The 22242-nt window shown below is 36.9% G+C and overlaps 1 protein-coding gene across 1 annotated transcript in view; it reads left to right on the forward strand.

Annotated features, from left to right (window-relative positions):
* The window catches only part of MTO1 (mitochondrial tRNA translation optimization 1), a 47906-nt gene that overhangs the window by 17093 nt on the left and 8571 nt on the right, over nucleotides 1-22242 (forward strand). Inside the window, exons 5-11 of the mRNA XM_077162236.1 lie at nucleotides 1828-1940; nucleotides 2043-2233; nucleotides 2458-2588; nucleotides 3274-3478; nucleotides 3585-3756; nucleotides 9761-9879; nucleotides 21854-22014. Coding sequence (XP_077018351.1) covers nucleotides 1828-1940; nucleotides 2043-2233; nucleotides 2458-2588; nucleotides 3274-3478; nucleotides 3585-3756; nucleotides 9761-9879; nucleotides 21854-22014 — 1092 coding nt within the window. The remainder of the gene's footprint in view (nucleotides 1-1827; nucleotides 1941-2042; nucleotides 2234-2457; nucleotides 2589-3273; nucleotides 3479-3584; nucleotides 3757-9760; nucleotides 9880-21853; nucleotides 22015-22242) is intronic.

Raw genomic sequence — 22242 nt, forward strand, 5'->3', positions numbered from 1 at the left:
AGGGATTTTTTTTTACTCATAACTAGTATGGTAAAAAATTGTTAACAACTTAAAAAGTTTAATGACATAGCACTAGATAAGTAAATAATCTAGATCATATAACCATTAAAATATTCATGTTTTCAGAAACATTTAATGACTTGAAGGAAATCTGCTTATGATATATATCTGCAAATTATAAAATATTGTTTAGTATATTCTCAACAAAAATGTTTTTTATATATATATAATTTTCTTTTTCTTTTCCCACACTGAAAGCAAGAGGTATAATAATTTTGTAGGTTTTTCTTCTATGTGACTATTTTTTTAATTAAACTTTTGAAAGAATATCAGACCCTTAGAAAAGTTACATGACTATTACAATAAACTCTTATAAACCCTTGACTGATATTCACCCGTTGTTAAAATTTTACCATATTCATCTCTTTCTATGCATTGGTATAGACATAGATATATGTCTCTAGTGTATACATTTTTTTTCTGAAACATTTGAGATCATGACCCTTTATCCCTAAGTACTTCAACCAATATCTCAATTTTAGCACAAAGACATCCTCCTTCATAACCTAACCTAAGTAAAGTGATCAAATTCAAGGAATTTAACATTGATACAATACTATTATTTAATATAAAGTCCATAGTCAGATTTTGCTTATTGTCCCAGTATTGTCCTTTATATCAGCTTTTTTTCTCAATGTAGAATGGTATACTCATAAATAATTGTCATTTCTATTTAATCTTTTGTGTGTACAGTTCCTCAGCTTTTGTCTTTCATGATACGATATTTTTTAAGGATACAGGTCATTTTGCCTATGAATTAAAAAATTTACTTTTGTATATTTAGAATTAATGACTAATAATTGAAGGTCCTAGTTTCTGGTGACTATTCCCTTGATGAGTGGCTTCAAATACTCATTTATTTTGAGCAAATCACTTTTATATTTCTGCTTTGGAAAAATGCAAATTGTGATGATGCTTCCTAATTGTGTATATATTTTTAACTTTTTATTATAAATTTTCAAGGTTACACAAAGTAAAGAAAACATTCTAATTGAACTCCCATGTATCTTGTCATCCAGCTTAAATAAGTAACATCAGTTTGGCGTTCTTGTTGGTGTTTAAAGCAACAATCCCAAACATCACATCATTTCACTTATATATTTGATATATATATCTTTAACAGATAAGAACTTTTAAAAACCAGAAGACTAGTATCACACCCGACAACATATGATTTCTTAATATCATCTAATACGCAGCACTCAATTTTCCCTAAATGTCTCAAAAATATTTTTTTGCAATTGTTTTATTTAAACCAGGAACCAAATAAGGTCCACACATTGAATTGGATGATATGTCTTTCTCTCTTTTAATCTTTAACAGTTCCCGTCTTTTTTTCTTAACCTTCATATGTAGAAGAAATTGAGCCATTTGTTCTCTGGAGTTTCCCATGTCCTGGATTTGTCTCATTGCAGCCTGTGATAACCTGTTTTTTTTTTTTCAAAGCACAGCCCAACAATTAGTTGTAGAATGGATTTCAGAGTTTGGTATGGTCTATAATTCACATGTGATGTTTTGAAAATGTTCTTCTGTGCTCTATATTTCCTGTAAACTGGTAGATAGATCTAGAAGCTTACTTAGATTTAGGTTCATTTCAGAGGGTTGTTTATTTGGTTTTTGGCAAGAAGATGTCATAAGTAGTGTTGGGTATTATGTATAGATTTAATGTCTGTGTAAGTAAGTGAATACCATGTGTGGAATTTATTTGAATAAAAGGCATACTTGCAGAGAAGCAAAGCAGTAGTGTAACTAGTGACTTTTTTTTAGCCGGAAGATCAGCTGCCCTGTTACTTGACTCATACCAATCCTACAGTGGATAAGATTGTCCTTGAGAACCTTCACCTTAATAGTCATATTAAGGAAACTACAAGAGGACCCAGGTACAGGCAACATATCAATGTTCAGCTCCTTTAAGGAATAATCTCAACCATTTTTTGTTTGTTTGCTTCACTCAGTTTTTTTATTTCAATGCCTTGTTCTAGATACTGTCCCTCCATTGAATCGAAGGTTTTGCGTTTTCCAAATCGTGTACATCAGGTTTGGTTGGAACCTGAAGGAATGGATTCTAACCTTATCTACCCCCAAGGATTATCTGTGACACTACCTGCTGAGTTACAGGAGAAAATGATCACATGCATCAGGGGTTTGGAGAAAGCCAAGATCATTCAGCCAGGTAAAGAGGGTCATAGCTGCCCTTCATTTAAAGGTCAGCATCACTAACAGACCATGAGGTTGTCTTAGCTAAATCATGGTTGCTTACAGCCTGAGAAAATAAAGCCCAGTATCTGTGCATTTAAGATAGTCTTTGTTTTGGAAGTGCATTTAATGGTAATTTTTGCATCTCTACCCTGAGACAAGTCCAGCTATTTTTACTTATATCATTTGTTTTTTGGTCAGGCTATGGTGTTCAGTATGATTACTTTGACCCCCGTCAGATTACTCCTTCCCTTGAGACTCATTTGGTTCAACGGCTCTTCTTTGCTGGACAGATAAATGGCACCACTGGTTATGAAGAAGCTGCAGCTCAGGTAAGACTCTGTTTACATATAACTGTAAACAGAAGGGGACTGTTTAACTGGTGTTCTGTCTAATGGCATCTGTTAAGTTATTTATATAGATGCAATTAGATAAAATTCATAACTGTAACAGAAGACTTTCTATTTCAGAGATGTCTATTGTATATGCTAAAACTTAAAAAACACTTGTGGAGATGGAGATGGCTATTGTATATACTAGAACTTAAAAAACACTTGTGGCTTTATTACTGTTTCCTGAGCTCCTAGATCTGAAATAATATTTTGATTAGATTTAGTGTATTACATCTAAAGTTAAAAGGAAATTTAGTTAATTTTAAAGTAACTTTGTTAAGAATTATATTATCCCCTAGAAGCAGAAAGGTATTATATTATTTTTACTGGTGAATGTGAAAAGGCAAAAAGACCCACTAGTGAGTGGGTTGAAAAAAAAATTAAGGCCCACCTTGGATTATCAGGAATATTAGATATTTCTGAAAACAATGAGTCATAGCATTCTAAAGATGTGTGTTATCCATATTCTATTTCTGAACATGGATCACCTTTTCTACCTTTGTTACATGTGTTAAGATGCCTGCTTTCTTACCGTCCTATGCTGTCTTTCCCAGATAGTGTTCTGAATAGGATAGTTCTTTTTTCAATTCATAATGGCCTTTTAAACATTTCAGTCCTCTTGTAGGGTGTGATAGCTGGAATCAATGCCAGTCTTCGGGTCAGTTGCAAGCCCCCTTTTGTCGTTAGCCGAACAGAAGGCTACATAGGCGTCTTGATTGATGATCTTACCACACTGGGCACCAATGAACCATACCGCATGTTTACCAGCCGAGTGGAGTTCCGTTTGTCACTGCGCCCTGATAATGCTGACAGCAGGCTCACACTCCGAGGTAACTCTCTCTTCACTGAGTCTTACAATCTGGTTTACCCTTCCTTAAAATCTCTCTCATTAAAAAAAAAATCTCTCCCATTATATTCTCTGTCTTTCTCTTCTAGGGTATAAGGAAGCTGGCTGTGTGTCCCAGCAGCGCTATAAAAGAGCTTCTTGGATGAAGTCTTCTTTAGAAGAAGGCATTTCTGTGCTGAAATCCATTGAGTTTTTAAGCTCTAAATGGAAAAATTTAATCCCAGAGGCTTCTATAAGTATTGGTAAAAGTCTCCCTCTCAGGTATGCATTTAATATAGACCCTTTTCACTTTTTACAGGAAAATGTGATCATTTCAGAGAGACATTACCTATAGACTCCCCACCTACACATTTTAAATGAATGTAGTGTTCTTTTGGCTTCTTTTAAAAGTCCTTTAGATTTTGTTTATATATAAATCCTTTAGATTCTGTTTATTCAACATTAAAGATATGTGTGATTCTAAATTATTGTTTTTATCCTGCATATTGACAAAAAGAATTTGAGTTGGCTTGCAGCAAAAAGTTAATTGGAACATTACTATTAAAATGAAAGAAAGCAGAAGCAACGTAGAGAAAGGAAATATATTAGGTTTTAGAAATGAAACAATTTTAATTGAACAGCTCAGTTTTCTAAATCTTTGCGTTTCCTCACAATCAAAGAGAAAAAATTGAAACTTTATAATTCTCATTGGCTGATAAAATTTTGCTGGTTCTTCATGACAAACTTTTACTGGCATTAAACTGTTTTTTAAATTTGTCATAGTGTTTTCTTATTTAAGTCAGAATAATACAATTTTCTAACAACTCTTTTGCGAAAGTTGCTAAATTTTTTTTTCATGTTACTTATATTAATTCTAGCTATAATTATAATTTCAGAAATGGTATTTCAAAGGGAAACTGGCAAGTACTCAAGGTAAACATTATCCTGACTTTACACAGCATAAACTAGTGACATTTAATAGTCATTTAAGATGAGACCTGAAAAAAAAGAATACTAGCCTATCAAAAAGTAAAGGGAAAACCATCCAGGTAGTATTTATTAAGGAAATAAGCTGGAAAGGAAGGAACAACCAAGATTATATCAGAACAATGGAGGCTAAGTTAGGGATTTAGGGTTTTATTTTAAATGAAGTGGATGTGCTCAGCAAAAATTTAAGTTGATCATGAAGAAACTATGCCTGAAGAGTTGCCATAATTTTTGTTTATATTGAAAAAAAATACATTTATGTAATTTTTTATTGTTTATGAAATACTTTCAACTGCATTGTCACATTTACTTCTTAGGATCAATGATTCTATAAGTAGAATCCCATAAATAAGAATCCAGATTATTTTGGGGACAAAAGGTTTTTTATTAGATTCTTTTTTCAGCTTAAAATGCTAGATGATGGAAAGGTTGATTCATTCTCAGCTGGGGAAAGATCTGAGAAATACAAAATATAAAAGGGTAGAAAAGATAAAAATTACTCATCAGTTCATTAAAGGACATCTTTGCTTTCAGAAGCTACTCTTTGTGACCAAATATGTGTTATAATTTGTATTTGCTTTTTTGTCCTAAAAGCTAAAACTAAGGCCCATGGTTAGAATTCATATAGCACTTTTTTCTCCTCCTGAATATAAGTTTCATAGTAAAGGCTAGAGAATAATTTCTCTCTAGCTTCACTACATTCTTCTGGCTTTCCTAAGATTTAGAAGGCCCAAACCAAGAAATGTAGTAATCTACCTCTGCATCTTTTCCAAGCATGAAACAATTTGAGTGGTCTCATCTTTTTTTGGGGGGGGGGGGGGGGGGTGGATGCAGATGGCCTGTGTGTGCGCATAGACTGGGAATTGAACCCATATCTCCCACATGGCAGATGAGAATTCTACCACTGAACTACCCGTTCTTCCATAGTGGTCTCATCTTGTCCCTGAGCTATAGCAAGGAAACCTCTTTGATAAAACAAGACAGTGTTAGACATTCTTTGGACCTACCTGAAGAGTCACTAGCTGCATTTCAATTTTTCTTGTCGTCATTTTAATCATTCAGTTATATGGACACTATTCTAAAGGACAGTAATATAGAGCATTCCCATTTTGCTCCAGAGATTTTTATCTCCAATCATTCCAGTTGTTTTCTTTATTGGACATATGTCCTTATATTCCAGTTGTTTTCTTAATTGGACATATGTCCTTATTGGCTTTCATCAAGATGTGCTATCTTTTCCAAGTAATGTTCTGAAATTTTCACTTTCATGGGAATTTCTTGAAACAACACCATTGTAGGATATCAGACAGATTTTAAACTACAGTAAATATTAAAGAATAGTGTCACCTAAATCAGGATATCTCAGTCACAGAAATGACAGCCTCATTCACAGAAAAATGACAGCCTAATTCACTGAAAAGAATGGTAGATATTTTTGTTTGCTAGTTAATGGTGCCACCACATGGCAGTGGTGCCAACTAAGTGTAAACATAGTTTACAGTTGCGCTCAATCATTTGTTTAAATTTAGAAGGGTTCACATTGTTTCAAAATTTGCACAAAGATTTCTATCACAATGCTTCATTTTTGTCAAATATTGTAGTATTTAAAATGTATATAATTGGGCTTTTATATTGTTTTACTAACATACATGACTATGATAAAAGGACTAACTATAAAGAAAGCCAATGGGAGGCCTGGGGAGCCCTGGAAGCCCTGGATAGGTAATGCTGACAGTTTATTGACATGATAATTAATTGGTTTTGGATGGACAGAATCGATCGAAAAGATAATCTATTAAAAATTGGAAAGATGGCAGAGCTCTTAAATGGAAAGAAAATTAATTCAGGCAGTAATTGGAGGAAAACTGTACAGTTCAGTGAGACTTTCTGGAGAACCAAACAAAAAGAGGAGGAGGAATCGTTTTGCATTCTTGTGACCGCAAGAGTGCAGTGAGTAAAGGGCAGTGTTGGAGCCCACATGTGGAACCAAGGTGCCAGTAGAAAATGGAACTCAGTATGCACCTCTCTTAGTTGCCCCGAAAATAACCTTTTAAATGAATTATGTTCTAACAAAAAAAGCCACATGTAAATCAAGTAAGAGTTAACAGCCGCAAGTGGTCTAATTAGCCTTACCTTGGGGGAGGTTTTGGGACTAAGTTGGAAGTGTGGATTAGTAATATCAAGAGGGAAGAATCTGAGAAAAGGGGAAAGTCGATTAAACTAGTCAAAGGAACACCAGAAGTTCTGAAGTTTCTGGAGTTTCTCTCACTGGTTTGATCACAACAAGAGCCAGTGAATAAAGTTATTGCAAATCTCACTTGATCTACATGTCAGCATTAGTACTTAGGCATATCTTGGTGAACCATGCAAATTGGCTGAAATTTTAGTATCTGTCTCTATTAGCTGCATATATTATGGCCTTATAAGCAAATGAAAAGATGCTATTAGCCATCAGGAAAATGCAAATCAAATCTACAATGAAATACCATCTCACAATCGCTAGAATGGCTATTATTAAAAACAAATGGGGGGGGCACGGTGGCTTAGCAGGCAGAGTTCTCACCTGCCATGCCGGAGACCCGGGTTCCATTCCCAGTGCCTGCCCATGCAAAAAAAAACAGCAAACTACTGGGCACATATGAAACCAGAAGGAAAGATGGACAATAAAGACTGAGATGGTATAATCTAGGAATGCCTAGAGTATCCAATGATAGTGATTAAATGTACAAATTTAAAAATGTTTTTGCATGAGGAAGAAAGGCATGTCAGTATTGCAGTGTGTTGAAAATAGATGGTCGTTCATATTTTAAAACTTCAGCTTCTGTGTGAGACTAAAGCAAAAAATTTTTGTTACATTTCCTAATATAACTTATATGTACAGTTTAATTGAATACTGTAAGTACATGGAACCTTGCATAGGGCATGAGATTTTATAGGTTTGTCCAGTGTGATGCTCTGATAAATCCCAGAGTGATTTAAACAGTGAATAAAGAAGTATTTGCAAAGCCCCCTTGGGGGAATGGCCAGAAAAGGGGAAAATTCAACTTCCTCATTTGGAAAATTCCTGATATTCTCACAAGCAGTGGGGACAATCAAATCAGTAGGCTGAGATTCTTGGGGTTTGTTCATATAAAACTTATCCCTGCAAAAGATAAGCTAAGCCTACTTAGAATTAGGCCCAAGAGTCACCCCCAGAGAACCTCTTTTGTTGTTCAGATGTGGCCTGTCTCTCTCTCAGCCAACACAGCAAGCAAACTCACTGCCCTCCCCCTCTCTATGTGGGACATGACTCGCAGGGGTGTAAACCTCCCTGGCAATGTGGAACAGAAATCCTAGAATGAGCTGAAACTCAGCATCAAGGAATTGAGAAAACCTTCTCAGCGGAAAGGGGGAAGAGAGAAATGAGACAAAATAAAGTGTCAGTGGCTGAGAGATTTCAAACAGTCAAGAAGTTATCCTGGGGGTTATTCTTTTGCATTATATAGATTTCCCCTTTTTAGCTTAAGGTGTATTAGAGAGGCTAGAGGGAAGTGCCTGAAACCGTAGAGCTGTGTTCCAGTAGCCATGTTTCTTGAAGATGATTGTATAATGATACAACTTTCGCAAGTGACTATGTGACTGTGAAAACCTTCTTCTGATGTTACTTTTGTCTACGGTATGGACAGATGAGTAAAACATATGAATTAAAAATAAATAAATAATGGGGGAACAAATGTTAAAAAAAATAATAGATGGGTACATGAGGGAAAATGTACCTATTGCAAGCTGTGGACTATTGTTAACAGTTATATTTTAATATTTTTTCATTAGCAGTTAACAAATGTACCACAACAATACTATTGATCAGTGGCTGGGTGGGTGGGGGGCGGAATAAGGGCTATGGGAGGATTTGGGTTTTATTTTTTATTTTTATTTCCATTTTGGAGTAATGAAAATGTTCCAAAATTGATCAAGGGGATGTATGCACAACTACATGATGATACTGTGAGCCAGTGATTGTATAGGTCTGTATGTTGTGTGAGTGTGTCTCAAGAAAACTATATTAAAAAGAATGAAAAAAAAAGTGAAAATAACAAGTGCTGGAGAGGGTGTGGAGAAATAAGAATCCTTATATGTGGTTGATGGCAGTGTAAAATGGTGCAGCCACTGTGGAAAACAGTATTGTGTTTCCTCAAAAAGCTAAGTATATAATTACCATATGATGTGGCAATCCTACTTCTAGGTATATGCCCAAAAGAATTGAAAGTGGGAACTCAGAGACATTTGCACACCAAGGTTCATAGTGGCATTATTCACAGTTTCTGAGAAGTGAAAGAAATATCCACCAACAGATAAATGGGTAGTTAAAACGGGGTATTATTTATTATTCAGCTGTAAAAAGGAGTAAAGTTCTGATTCATGCTACAACGTGGATGAAACTTAGTAAGCCAGACACAAAGGGATAAATATTGTGTGAATTTCAGTCATATGATTAAGCCAAATAAGCATATTTACATGAAGACATATGAAGTCAGAAACTAAAGTACAGGTTACCAGGGGAATTAATGTTTAATTAGCATGGAGCTTCTACTTGGGGAAAATTTTGACAATAAATCCTGAGAGTCACAACTTTGTATATGGAATTAACAGCACTGAATTGTATATTCAAAAAGGGAAATTTTAGGTTGTATATAAGTTGCCGCACATGCAAATAAAAAAAAAACCCTGTAGAACTATACAGCACAATATAAACAATACACTAAAGTTAATAGCATCATTATAATAACATAGTTTCATGAATTGTAACAAACGAACCACACTAATGCAAAATCTTAGTAATAGGGAAGACTGTGGGGTATATGTTGTTTCTGTACATCTGTACTCATTCTAATAAAAAGGAAAAGAAAAACAACTCTCTCAGCTGGTTTCTGGCACATCAAGGATAACTCATTTGCTGGATGCTGGGACTTAACGTGGTTTGTATAGAAAACATGCTCCTTTTCAGGAATGAGATCAAAACAGTGTTATCGGAGGATAGTCTGTCCTTTTTCAGAAGAAAGGGAGAGCAAATGGATTAGAGCCATAGCACCCTTGCCAATGACTTACTCCTCATGATTGGAGGAGGAGGGGAAAGTTGGGGGAAATCAAGTTCTACTGTATTACAAATACTGCTGCCCTTGGTCACCGTACTTGAAAAGAATTAGGAGTATATTTTGATATTATTTATTCTGAGATTTGGTACTATATCCTAGGAATTGTGTTCTTAATCTGCCTTATGAAATATGGACCCTTACATTAATGAAACTTTTGTGGTTTGCAGCGCTCTAGATGTTCTGAAGTATGAGGAAGTTGACATGGAATTGTTAGCCAAGGCTGTTCCAGAGCCCTTGAAGAAGTACACGGAATGTAGAGAGCTATCTGAAAGACTGAAAATAGAAGGTAGAAAATAATTTTTTGCTTAAGATACCTATATGCTGTCTTTCATTTGTGCAAACTATGAATGGACAGCAGCTCCATTAAGAGCTCTGTACCAAGAGAAGCCAAGAGAAGCCATTATTCATTAGAATAGGCTCTGTGCTACTCAGAGTGTGGTTCCCAGATTAGCTAGACTGCAACATGTGGGAACTTGTTAGAAATGCAAAATCTCAAGCCCCACCACGGACCCACTGAGTGAAGCTCTGCATTTTATTTAGATTCTCAAGTGATTTGTGTGCACATTTGGAAGTGCTCTTACAGTGCCGACCTTTTAAAATTAACTTACTTTTTTTCCCTTGAACTTCGTTTTTATGTTCTCCCCATTTAATCTTCTAATGAGAAGAATAATAGTATCTTTGACTTAAGTTTTTTATTGTGAAAAATTTCCAACATAGACAAAAATAGAATGATATGAACTGCTGCATCTGATAGTTTTCTCCTGGGTGGAGACTTTCATGGTGAAAAAGACAGGAAACAGGATGATATTGGAGGAAAGGAAGGAAAAGTTGTATGATGATATGTTGGTCAGGCAGGAAAGGACTTTAATCTCCTTGGGAATTAGCCAAGGTGGTGAGACTGCTGCATTCCTTCTAGTGATGGCGCCTGCGTTCATTTTCAGAGAGGTCCCTTACCTTGCTACCTATCCAAGTACTACCTGTCATCCCAGCACCACAGTTTACAAAATCTAGCAACTAAAGGAAACTCACTGGAAACTTTAAAATCATTCTTTTACCAACTAGCTAACAAAACAATGTAGTATATTAGTTTATAAGAAGTAATGTTGAGGGCGGGCCGCGGTGGCTCAGCGGGCAAAGTGCTTGCCTGCCATGCCGGAGGACCTCGGTTCGATTCCCGGCCCCAGCCCATGTAAAAAACAAGCGAACAAACAAAATACAATAAAACAAGAAAATGTTTAAAAATGTTTCCCTTCCTTCCTTCCATCCTTCCTTCCTTCTCTCTGTCTTTCCTTCCCTTCCTCCCTCTCTCTTTAAAAAAAAAAAAAAAAAAGAAGTAATGTTGACCTTTTATTTCAACTGTCATTTCTCTATTGAGTAAAAGTTGCTTTTTTTAACATTTAGAACTGTTAGCACCTGGAGAAAGTAACTAAATTATATATTTTTAAACTTCGTTTACAATTTTACTTTGTTCAGTAAATTACCAGGTTCAGATTAGAATTTAGAACAATTATCTCTGGTTCTGCGAAACCATGGCTTATTGGACCATGGAGTAACTACTGTTTTACCTCTTTCATTGAAGACTGACATATATAAATGTTAGATTCGTCTCTGAAATGATCTCTTGTTTTACCATATATACTTGAGAAATTATATAAATATACCCTTAGCATATGCATCACCTACTCATTTATATTCCATGATACACTGAAGAGTCTTCATGAATCATAAAATTATATTATCATTTGTTATATTATAATGTTGTACAAAGCCCTTTCATGCAGTATTTTACTTGATATGTAGAATTGCCCTCTGAAGAGTAGGTTTTAGCATTATTGTCGTAATTTTACAGATAAGTGGTAACAACCCAAGGTGACACAATTAGTAAGTGGCAGAGCTGGGATTTGGACCTACACTGTTCTGACTAAAGCCTGTGCACTTCACAACTATTCTTTGCGTAAGGCTTAGGGGGTGCAAGGATAGTTCAGTGGTAGAATTCTTGTCTGCCATGCAGGAGACCTGGGTTCGATTCCCAGCCCATGTTCTTCCCAAAACAAACAAAAATTCAACAAATGGTACTGCAATGACGGGATACTCATATGGAAAAAGAATGAAACTTGACCCCGCCATACAGCACACACGCGCACACACAGACGCAAAAAGATAAAGGCACAGAGGCTAATGTTGTACATGTCCATTATCAGAGAGTAATTCATTGGTAGAACCAAGATTGCCTGGCTAACAGTCAAGTCATAGAAGCAGATTCTAGGTAAATTTTAGAGAGGAATGTATTCTTTTTTTTTTTTTAACTTTTTTTAATTGTATAGTATAACATATATACAAAGCAAAGAAATAAAAAAGCAGTAGTTTTCAAAGTACTCTTCAGCAAGTGATTACAGGACAAATCCCAGAGTTTTTCATGGCCTACCATACGATCCTCATATTTTTTCTTCTAGTTGCCCTAGAATATATTAGGCTAGAGGACTTAAATACTTGTTTATCATCAGAATCAACTTTTTTCCTTCTTTTTTTGTGAAAAATAACATATATACAAAAAAGCTATAAATTTCAAAGCACAGCATCACAATTAGTTGTAGAACATATTTCAGACTTTGACATGGGTTACAATTTCACAATTTTAGGTTTTTACTTCTAGCTGCTCTAAAATACTGGAGACTAAAAGAGATCAGTTTAATAATTCAGCGTTTGTATTCATTTGTTAAATCCTATCTTCACTGTATAACTCTACCATCACCTTTGATCTTTTCATGCCTCTTTTTAGGGTTGTTTGGGCTATAGCAATTCTAAATTGTTGATGTTGGAAGGGTCTGTCACTAATATGGGGTAGGGAGATGGAACTATCTGATGTTCTGGAGAGGCTGGACTAGGTATGAGGACTTTTCTGGACCAGGGACCCATCTGGAGGTTGTAGGTTTCTGGAAAGTTACTCTAGTGCCTGGAACCCTTGTGGAATCTTATATATTGCCCTAGGTGTTCTTTAGGATTGGCTGGAATGGTCCTGGTTGGGGTTTGGCAGGTTATGATAGGTAGCAAGGTCTACCTAACCTGAAGCTTCTGTTAGAGCAACCTCCAGAGTAGCCTCTCGACTCTATTTTAACTTGCTCTGCTGATGATACTTTATAATTACACTTCTTTCCCCCCTTTTAGTCAGGATGGAATTGTTGATCCCATGGTGCCAGGTCTGGATTCATCCCTTGGAGTCATCTCCCACGTTGTCAGGGAGACTTTCACCCCTGAATGTCATGTTGCACATAGCGGGGAGGGCAATTATTTTACTTGCAGAGTTGGGTTTAGAGAGACTGAGACCACATCTGAGTAACAGGTCCTCCAGAAGTAACTCTTAGGCATGCCTATAGGTAGTCTAAGCTTCTCTGCTACCTACATAAGCTTCACAAGAGTAAGCCTCATGATCGAGGGCATGGCCTATTGATTTCAGTGTCTGTAAAGTTTGACACAGTATCAGGGGATTCCCTAATGGTAAGATTTAATAGTTCCATATTCTTTCTCCCTTCCCCCAGGGAGCTTTGCCAGTACTTTTTGATTATCTGCTTAATATACTCTAGTATGTTTTCAGGTATTACAATAATCTATACAGTTTTAAAGGATCTCTTTCTTATTCTATGCTCCCTGTGTTTCAGATGTTCAAATGAGCTATACAGATAGATTGAATTATATTATGCACTACAGAAAATTTCAGTTCCAGATCAAATAAACCTTTCTTCCATTGGTCTCAAAGAATATGTGTGGTTCTAAAATATAGACACTATCTTCCTTACCCCTATGTTCTGAATTACTTTAACCCCAACCTGTTTGGCTTCATTCTTATCTCTAAATATCAGGTTATATATATAAAACAGCCTCTCAAAATCCAGAAATAATAATCACCACTCCAGACTTAAATGTGTCTGCTCTAAAAGCTTACAATCTAGGCCCCTGTTTTCTTATAAGCATTTTCTAAAGGGACCATACCATTGTTATTCTTTTGTTTCTGGCTTATTTTGTCTCAACGAATGTCCCACATGTTCATTCACATCATTGCATATCATGACTCTGTTCCTTTTTGTAGCAGCACAACCTTCGTTCTTAAGTATACGTCATCATTTACCAATCTACTTCATCAGCGCATCCTTTAGCCACTTCCATTCATTGGGCATCAAGTAGAAGGCCCAAAGTCCACAGTCCATCAACACTTTCAATTTTAGATAATTTCTTTCAAGAGAAAGAAAACCAATAAACACACCCTCGCCAAATAGGATATCTAAACCTCCTCTTAACTCTTGTCCCTCTCCCCATTGTTTATCTCTGCTGTTGCTATGGTAGTGCTGGAATGGTTTCCTTTTGAACATAGCTCATAGCATGCAATAACAGTTTTCCCCCTGTACCCTGGACTTAAACACTCTTTATACAAGAATAATGTCTTTGAAGTAATTCTTATAAGAACTAATTCATATTTCTAATGTGAATTGGTAGAGCACACAGATCTGTACAACCCCCTTCAATCTTGTTCATCTTCAATATGGTAATATTACTTCTAGTCCCACTAGAGAATCACCTTCACTCCTATCAGTTCCCTTATACAGGAATTCAACCTCATTAGCTAACAGTTCACCCAGCTCTAGCTTCTATGTATTTCTAAGTCCCCTATATTCTGTATTTTAAGCCTCCGATTCTATCTTTATGTTGGTCATAAAAGTGGAATCGTTAAAGTGTCTCTCTCCTTTTGTGGCTGGCTAATTTCGCTCAGCATTATGCCTTCAAGGCTCATCCATCTTGTCATGTGCTTCAGGACGTCATTTAGTCTTCCTGTTGCATAATACTCCATTCTGTGTATATACCACATTTTGTTGATCCACACATCTGCTGGTGGGCATTTGGTTTGTTTCCATCTTTTGACGATTGTGAATAATGCTGCTATGAATATCGGTATGCAAATGTCTGTTTGTGTTGTTGCTTTCAGCTCTTCTGGGTATATACCAAGTAGTGCTATTGCTGGGTCATAGGGCAACTCGATATTTAGTTTCCTAAGGAACCGCCACACTGTCTTCCATAGTGGGTGTACCATTACACATTCCCATCAGCAGCGCATAAGTGTCCCAGTTTCTCCACATCCTCTCCAACATTTATAGTTTCCTGCTTGTTTAGTGGCAGCCATTCTTATAGGTGTGAAGTGGTATCTCATTGTAGTCCTGATCTCCATTTCCCGTATAACCAGTGAAGATGAGTATCTTTTCATGTGCTTTTGAGCCATCTGTATTTGCTGTTCAGAAAAATGCCTATTCATATCTTTAGCCCATTTTATAAGTGGATTATTTGTTCTTTTGTTGTTTAGTTGTATGATTTCTTTGTATATACAGGAAATAAACCTTTGTCTGATATGTGATTTCCAAATATTTTCTCCCAATGAGTTGGCTGTCTCTTCAACTTTTTGACAGTCTTTTGAAGTGCAGAAGCATTTGATTTTGAGGAGTTCCTATTTATCTATTTTTCCTTTTGTTGCTTGTGCTTTGGGTGTAAAGTTTAGGAAGCTGCTTCCTATTACTAGGTCATGAAGATGTTTCCATACATTAGGAAGCTGCTTCCAATTACTAGGTCATGAAGATGTTTTCCTACATTTTCTTCTAGAAACTTTATGGTGCTGATTCTTATATTTAGGTCTTTGATCCCCTTTGAGTTAATTTTTGTGTAGGGTATAAGATAGGGGTCCTCTTTCATAAAGGCTTTTGATATCTAGTTCTTCCATGCCCAATTATTGAAAAGACTATTTTGTCTCAGTTCAGAGGATTTGGGGGCCTTGTCAAAAATCAGTTGACCATAGATTTGGTGGCCTATTTCTGCAGTCTCAATTCGATTCCATTGGTCAGTGCTTCTTTGTGCCAGTACCATGCTGTTTTGATCACTGTGGCTTTATAATAGGTTTTAAAGTCAGGAAATGTTAATCCTCCCACTTTGTTCTTTTTTAGGATGCTTTTAACTATTCAGGTTCTCTTTCCCTTCCAGATGAATTTGGTAGTTAGCTTTTCCAAATCTTCAAAGTAGGTTGTTAGAATTTTGATCAGTACTGTGTTGGAACTGTAGATCAATTTGGGGAGAATTGACATCTTAACTATATTTAGCCTTCCTGTCCATGAGCAGAGAATATCTTTCCTGCTCCTTTGATTTAAATCTTAGATCCTTAGTTCTCCTTTGATTTTTTAGCAATGTTATGTGGTTTTCTGTGTTCAAGTCCTTTACATCCCTAGTTAAGTTCATTCCTAAGTATTTGATTCTTTTAGTTGCTATTTTGAATGAATTTTTTTCCTTAACTGACACCTCAGCCAGGTCATTGCTTGTGTATAGAAATGTTACTGATTTTTACACATTAATTTTATATCCCGCCACCTTGCTGAATTTGTTTATTAGCTCAAGTAACTTTGCTGTAGATTTCTCAGGATCTTCCAAGTATAGTATCATATCATCTGCAAATAATGAGAGTTTTACTTCTTCCTTTCCAAGTTGGATGTTTTTTATTTCTTTGTCCTGCCTGATTGCTCTAGCTAGAACTTCTAGCACAATGTTGAATAATAATGGTGATAGTGGGCATCCTTGTCTTGTACCTTGATCATAGGGGGAAGCTTTCAGTCTCTCTCCATTGAGTATAATGCTAACTATCAGTTTTTCATATATTCCCTTTATCATATTGAGGAAGTTACCTTTCATTCTCATCTTTTGGAGTGTTTTTATCAGAAAAGGATGTTGAATTTTGTCAACTGCTTTTTCAGCATCAATCGAGATGATCATGTGATTTTTCCCTTTGGATTTGGTAATGTGCTATATTATACTAATTGATTTTCTTGTGTTGAACCATCCTTGCATTCCTGGTATAAACCCCACTTGGTCATGGTGTATAATTCTTTTAATGTGCTGTGGGATTCGATTTGCTAATAGTTTATTGAGAATTTTTGCATCTATGTTCATTTGGGATATTGGCCTGTAGTTTTCCTTTCTTATTAGTACCTTTACCCGGTTTTGGTATTAAAATGATATTAGCTTCATAAAATGAGTTAGGTAGAGTTCCTTTTTCCTCAATTTTTGGGAAAAATTAGCAGGATTGGCATTAGTTCTTTCTGGAATGTTTGATAAAATACCTGTGAAGCAAGCAGTGTGGACAACCAAAGCTATAGGCTGAGGTCCCAGTCTTGGGATTTGTTCATATGAAACTTGACCCCACAAAGGATCAGTCAAGCCTACTTAAAATTAGGCCTAAGAGTCACCCCCAAGAGAACCTCTTTTGTTGCTCAGATGTGGCTTCTTTCTCCAGCCAACACAACAAGCAAACTCATCACCCTCTCCCTGTCTACGTGGGACATGACTCCCAGGGGTGTGGATCTTCCTGGCACCATGAGACAGAAATCCTAGAATGAGCTGAGACTCAGCATCAAGGGATTGAGAAAACCTTCTCGACCAAAGGGGGGAAGAGTGAAATGAGGCAAAATAAAGTGTCAATGGCTGAGAGATTCCAAACAGAGTTAGAGGTTATCCTGGAGGTTATTCTTACACATTAAATAGATATCACCTTGTTAGTCAAGATGTAATGGAGAGGCTGGAGGGAACTGCCTGAAACTGTAGAGCTGTGTTCCAGTAGCCATGTTTCTTGAAGATGATTGTATAATGATACAGCTTTCACAATATGACTGTGTGATTGTGAAAACCTTGTGTCTTATGCTCCTTTTATCTACCTTGTCAACAGATGAGTAGAACTTATGGAATAAAAATAAATAATAGGGGGAACAAATGTTAAAATACATTTAGTTTGCAATGCTAGTGATCAGTGAAATGGAGGGGTAAGAGGTATGATATGTATAAATTTTTTTCTGTTTTCTTTTTATTTCTTTTTCTGAATAGATGCAAATGTTCCAAGAAATGATCATGATGATGAATATGCAACTATGTGATGATATTGTGAATTACTGATTGTATATGTAGAATGGAATGATCAAAGCTTAAGAATGTTTGCGTTTGTTTGGTGTTTTTGGGAATTTAAAAAAAATTGTTTTAATTATTAAAAAAAAAATTACCGTGAAACCATCTGAACCTGGGTTTTTCTTTGTAGGAAGATTTTTGATGACTGATTCGGTCTCTTTCCTTGTGATTGGTTTGTTGAGATCTTCTATTTCTTCCTGAGTCAGTGTAGCTTGTTTGTGTGTCTCCAGGAATCTGTCCATTTCATCTAAGTTGTCTAGTTTGTTGGCATATAGTTGTTCATAGTATCCTTTTATGATTTCTTTTATTTCTTCAGGGTTTGTAATAATGCACCCCTTCTCATTTCTGATTTTTTTTATTTGCATCCTCTCTTTTTTTCTTTGTCAGCATTGCTAGTGGCCCATCAATTTTATTGATTTTCTCAAAAAAACAACTTTGTTTTTTTTGTTTGTTTGTTTGTTTTTTTACATGGGCATGCACCGGGAATCGAACCCGGGTCCTCTGGCATGGCAGGCAAGCATTCTTGCCTGCTGAGCCACTGTGGCCCGCCCCCAACTTTTGGTTTTATTGATTCTTTCTAGTCTTTTGTGCTTCCATTTCATTTATCTCTGCTTTAATCTTTGTTATTTCTCTTGTTCTGTTTGCTTTGGTTTGCTGTTCTTTCTCAAGTTCCTCCAGGTTTACTGTTAAGTCCTCGATTATTGCTCTTTCTTGTTTTTTAATATAGGCATTTAAGGCAATAGACTTCCCCTTTAGCGCAGCCTTTGCTGCATTCCATAAGTTCTGATAAGTTGTGTCCTCATTTTTATTCTTCTCCAGATAGCTACTGGTTTCTCTAGCAATTTCTTCTTAGACCCACTGGTTGTTTAAGAGTGTGTTATTTAATCTCCATATGTTTGTGAATGTTCTTGTTCTTTGGTGGTTATTGAGATCCAGCTTCATCCCATTGTGATTAGAGAAAGTGCTTTGAATAATTTCAGTATTTTTAAATTTATAATAAAGACCTGTTTTGTGCCCCAGCATATGACATATCCTGGAGAATGTTCCATGAACACTAGAGAAGAATTTATAACCTTGTGTTTTGGGGTGCAGTGACCTATATATGTCTGTTAAATCTAATTCATTTATCAAGTTATTTAACTTCTCTATTTCCTTGTTGATCTTCTGTCTATGGAGTAGAGTGGTGTATTGAAGTCTCCTACTATTATTGTTGAAATATCTATTGCTCCCTTAGTTTTGCCAGTGTCCGTCTCATGTACTTTGGAGCTCCTTGATTGGGAGCATAAACATTTATGATTGTTACATTTTCTTGGTGAATTGACCCTTTAATTAGTATATAGTATCTTTCTTTGTCTCTTATGTCGTTTTACATTTAAAGTCTCTTTTGTCTGATATTAGTATAACTCCTCCGGCTTTCTTTTGGTTACAGCTTGCATGGAAAATCTTTTTCCATCCATTCACTTTCTATCTGTTTGTATCCTTGTGTCTAAGATGAGTCTTTTGTAAACAGCATATAGCTGGATTATGTTTCTTAATCCATTCTGCCTATCTGTATCTTTTAATTGGTAAATTTAGTCTGTTAACATTAAAAGGTATTACTGAAAAGGCATTTCTTGATTCTACCATCTTATCTTTTTAATTTTATTTGTCAAATCTATATATTCTTTTCCTCTTTCTCTTTGTATTCTTTAAATTACCCGTAGTGTACTCTTCAATTCTATGCCCTCTCCCTGACCTCCCACTCCTATCTTGTTGTTTTTCAGCTGGCAGAACTCCTTTTAGTATTTCTTGTAGGGCCAGTCTCTTGTTGACAAACTCTTTCAGGACTTCTCTGTCTGTGAAAACTTTAATCTCTCAATTTTGAAGGACAATTTGGCTGGGTACAGAATTCTTGGCTAGAAGTCTTTCTCTTTCAGGATCTTGAAGATACCGTGCCACTGCCTTCTTGCCTCCAGGGTGCCAGTTGAATAGTCCGAATTCAGTCTCATTTGATTTCCTTTGTATATAGTAGATTGTTTATCTCTTGCCACATTTAGGGTTTTCTGCTTCTCTTCAACATTTGATAGGCTGATTAGTATGTGCCTGGGAGAAGGCGTATTTGGATTTATTCTGTTTGAAGTTCTTTGGATTTCTTTGACTTGTATATTTATGTCCTTTATGAGGATTGGGAAGTTTTCCACCGTTATATCCTCAGCCACTCTTCCTAGCCCTTTATGCCTCTCTCCTCCTTCTGGGACACCAGTGATTCTTATATTTATGCACTTTGTTTGTCTATCATTTCCCTGAGTTCCCATTCAATTTTTTCCATCTTTTTTGCCATTTGCTGTGTTGAGTCTTCGAAGTCAATTATCCTGTCCTCTCTATCACTTATTCTTTCTTCTGTCTCTTCAGATCTGGTGTTGTGTGCCTCTAGTATGGTTTTTTCTCTGTGATGTCCACTATTTTTCTGTTTATTCTTTCAAAGTCCTCTTTGTGTTCTTCTGCTGTCTTCTTGATCTCCTTTATGTCATTTGCTATCCCACTTATTTTATTAAGTAGAGTTGTATGAATATCTTTGATGAGTTGTTTCAATGTCTGTTTCTCTGGTGTTTTAGTTTGGTCATTAGGCAGGGCTCTATCAGTCTGCATTGTGATATGCTTAGTGATTCTCTGCTGTCTTCATGACATGTAAATATCTCGATTGATTTGCTTTGGGAGTTGATTTCTTTCAGTAGTCTAAGGCCTTCCTTGTGTTTGTGTGATGGTTGTATAGGGAGCAGGGCACGGGGTGGGCACTCAGTGTGGTGATTTGTTTCAGGGCATATATAGGTGCAGGTTGGGGATGTTAGGCTGATGCTTGTGAACGTGGATGCCCAGTGTCCAGCAAGGATGTAACTGTGCAGGTGCAGTGGTTTGGGGGATGTAATCCTGGTGTGCACTGGTCTAAGGCTTGGGGCCCTTTGTGTGCATGCCTAGAGCTGTGGCAGCAGGTTGGAGTTATGCCTTTGTGGATTAGGGGAAGATGTGACCCAGCTGCAAAGGTCAGCACTTTCTCAAAGCTGGGAAGTGTGACTGAGAGTCATGCACATATGCGGTTCTGGACTGCTGTGAAGTGTGGTTCTCAGAGCTGAATGATGTAATTGGGGACCTGTGCGCATGTGTGGGCCTGCTGGTGCAATAAACGGATGCACAGAGCTCAGGCGGGGCAGAGTGAGGCTGCGTGACACTATGACTGGGGGACAGCGGTGGCCTAGGTATGGAGGTTAGTGCCCACAGCATTTATGTGCTGGCAACAGCCTGCAGGGAACAGGGAGGGGGCGGTAGTGCTCAAGAGGGATGCAGGAGAGGTACGTTGGGCTGCACTTGTGGAGGGAGTGTGGGGCAAGTAAGTGCACTGGGAGTTGGTGGGGTGGGGGGCACCTGGAGCACTGCCAGTGGGAGCAGATGACTAGGGTTTGGGTGTGTGGGGTATGGGGTGAGTCGCCAGTCACTGGGCTGCACTGGTGAGGGTAGCGCGCCCAAGGAGTGTGGCCTGGCTTGCTTCCTAGTCCTCTACTCCTGTCCATGCACTTATGCAGGCTCTGAGCCTCCATGCCAGGCTCCAGCTTTATGCCTCTCAGTTCCTCGGCCTCTACAACAAGGGCTGCTGCATGTGGTGTAGAAGGCTCTCCCATGTCAGCCACACTCCCAGGTCACCACCTCAACCACTCTCCTGTCCCTTCTCTAACTTTTCCGTGGAGCAGGGCTGTTCTAGCTAGCCTATTCAGCCATCTTCTCAGAAGTCCGGAACTTGTATTCTTGAACAAGAGAGAATAACCACCTTAATTTGGGTTTTAAAACCAGGTTTTTTTTCCTAAGAACAGAATGCTTTAATTATAAAATAATTCTGAATTGTCTTTCTAACATCACTTCTGAGTAAAGCCTTAACTAAAAATAAGTGGTATGTGTTGTCAGCCAAAAATGTCCACTTTTTAAAAGTATAGCTTTATGTGGACATTTCAGAAAACTGTTTTCTTCAAGGCTTATTGTCTACTTTAAATTTTCCAGGTATTAGAAAAGAAAAGGACACACGTTAAATTACCAGTCAGAATCTTATAGCTAATATGCAGTGTATTCCCTTTTTATTTTGGCCTCAGTTTCCTCATCTGTAAAAGGGAACAGCTATCCTACCTGCATATGGGTGTTAACAGGAGTATTGAATGAGATGATGTTTGTAAAAGTTCTAAACTGTGGAAGGCTATGCAGATGTACATTGTTAATATAATCTGAGTATCATAACATAATTCTCATTTTTTGTTCACCAGCCACTTACGAATCAGTATTGTTCCTTCAGCAACAGGAAATAGAGGAAGTTCAACAAGATGAAGCTCTCCAGTTGCCAAAAGACTTAGATTATCTGACTCTTAAGGATGTGTCTTTGTCACATGAAGCTCGAGAAAAACTGCATTTCAGTCGCCCACAGACGGTAAGAGGAATAGGAACAGGTTATAAAAAAAAGAATCAGTACTTTAACTTTTTAAACCTGGGGATTTGGATGGCCACATAATGTTTTATTTCATCGGAAAAAAATTAACCTCGTGTTTTCATATATCTATCTTAATTCCTTAGGACTGCTATAACAAAGTACCTCAAACTGAATGGCTTAAAAAAAAATTATTGTCTTACTGTTCTGGATGATAAATGACTGAAATGT

Source organism: Tamandua tetradactyla, chromosome 5 (genome assembly GCF_023851605.1).
Source record: "Tamandua tetradactyla isolate mTamTet1 chromosome 5, mTamTet1.pri, whole genome shotgun sequence".
Lineage (NCBI taxonomy): Eukaryota > Metazoa > Chordata > Mammalia > Pilosa > Myrmecophagidae > Tamandua > Tamandua tetradactyla.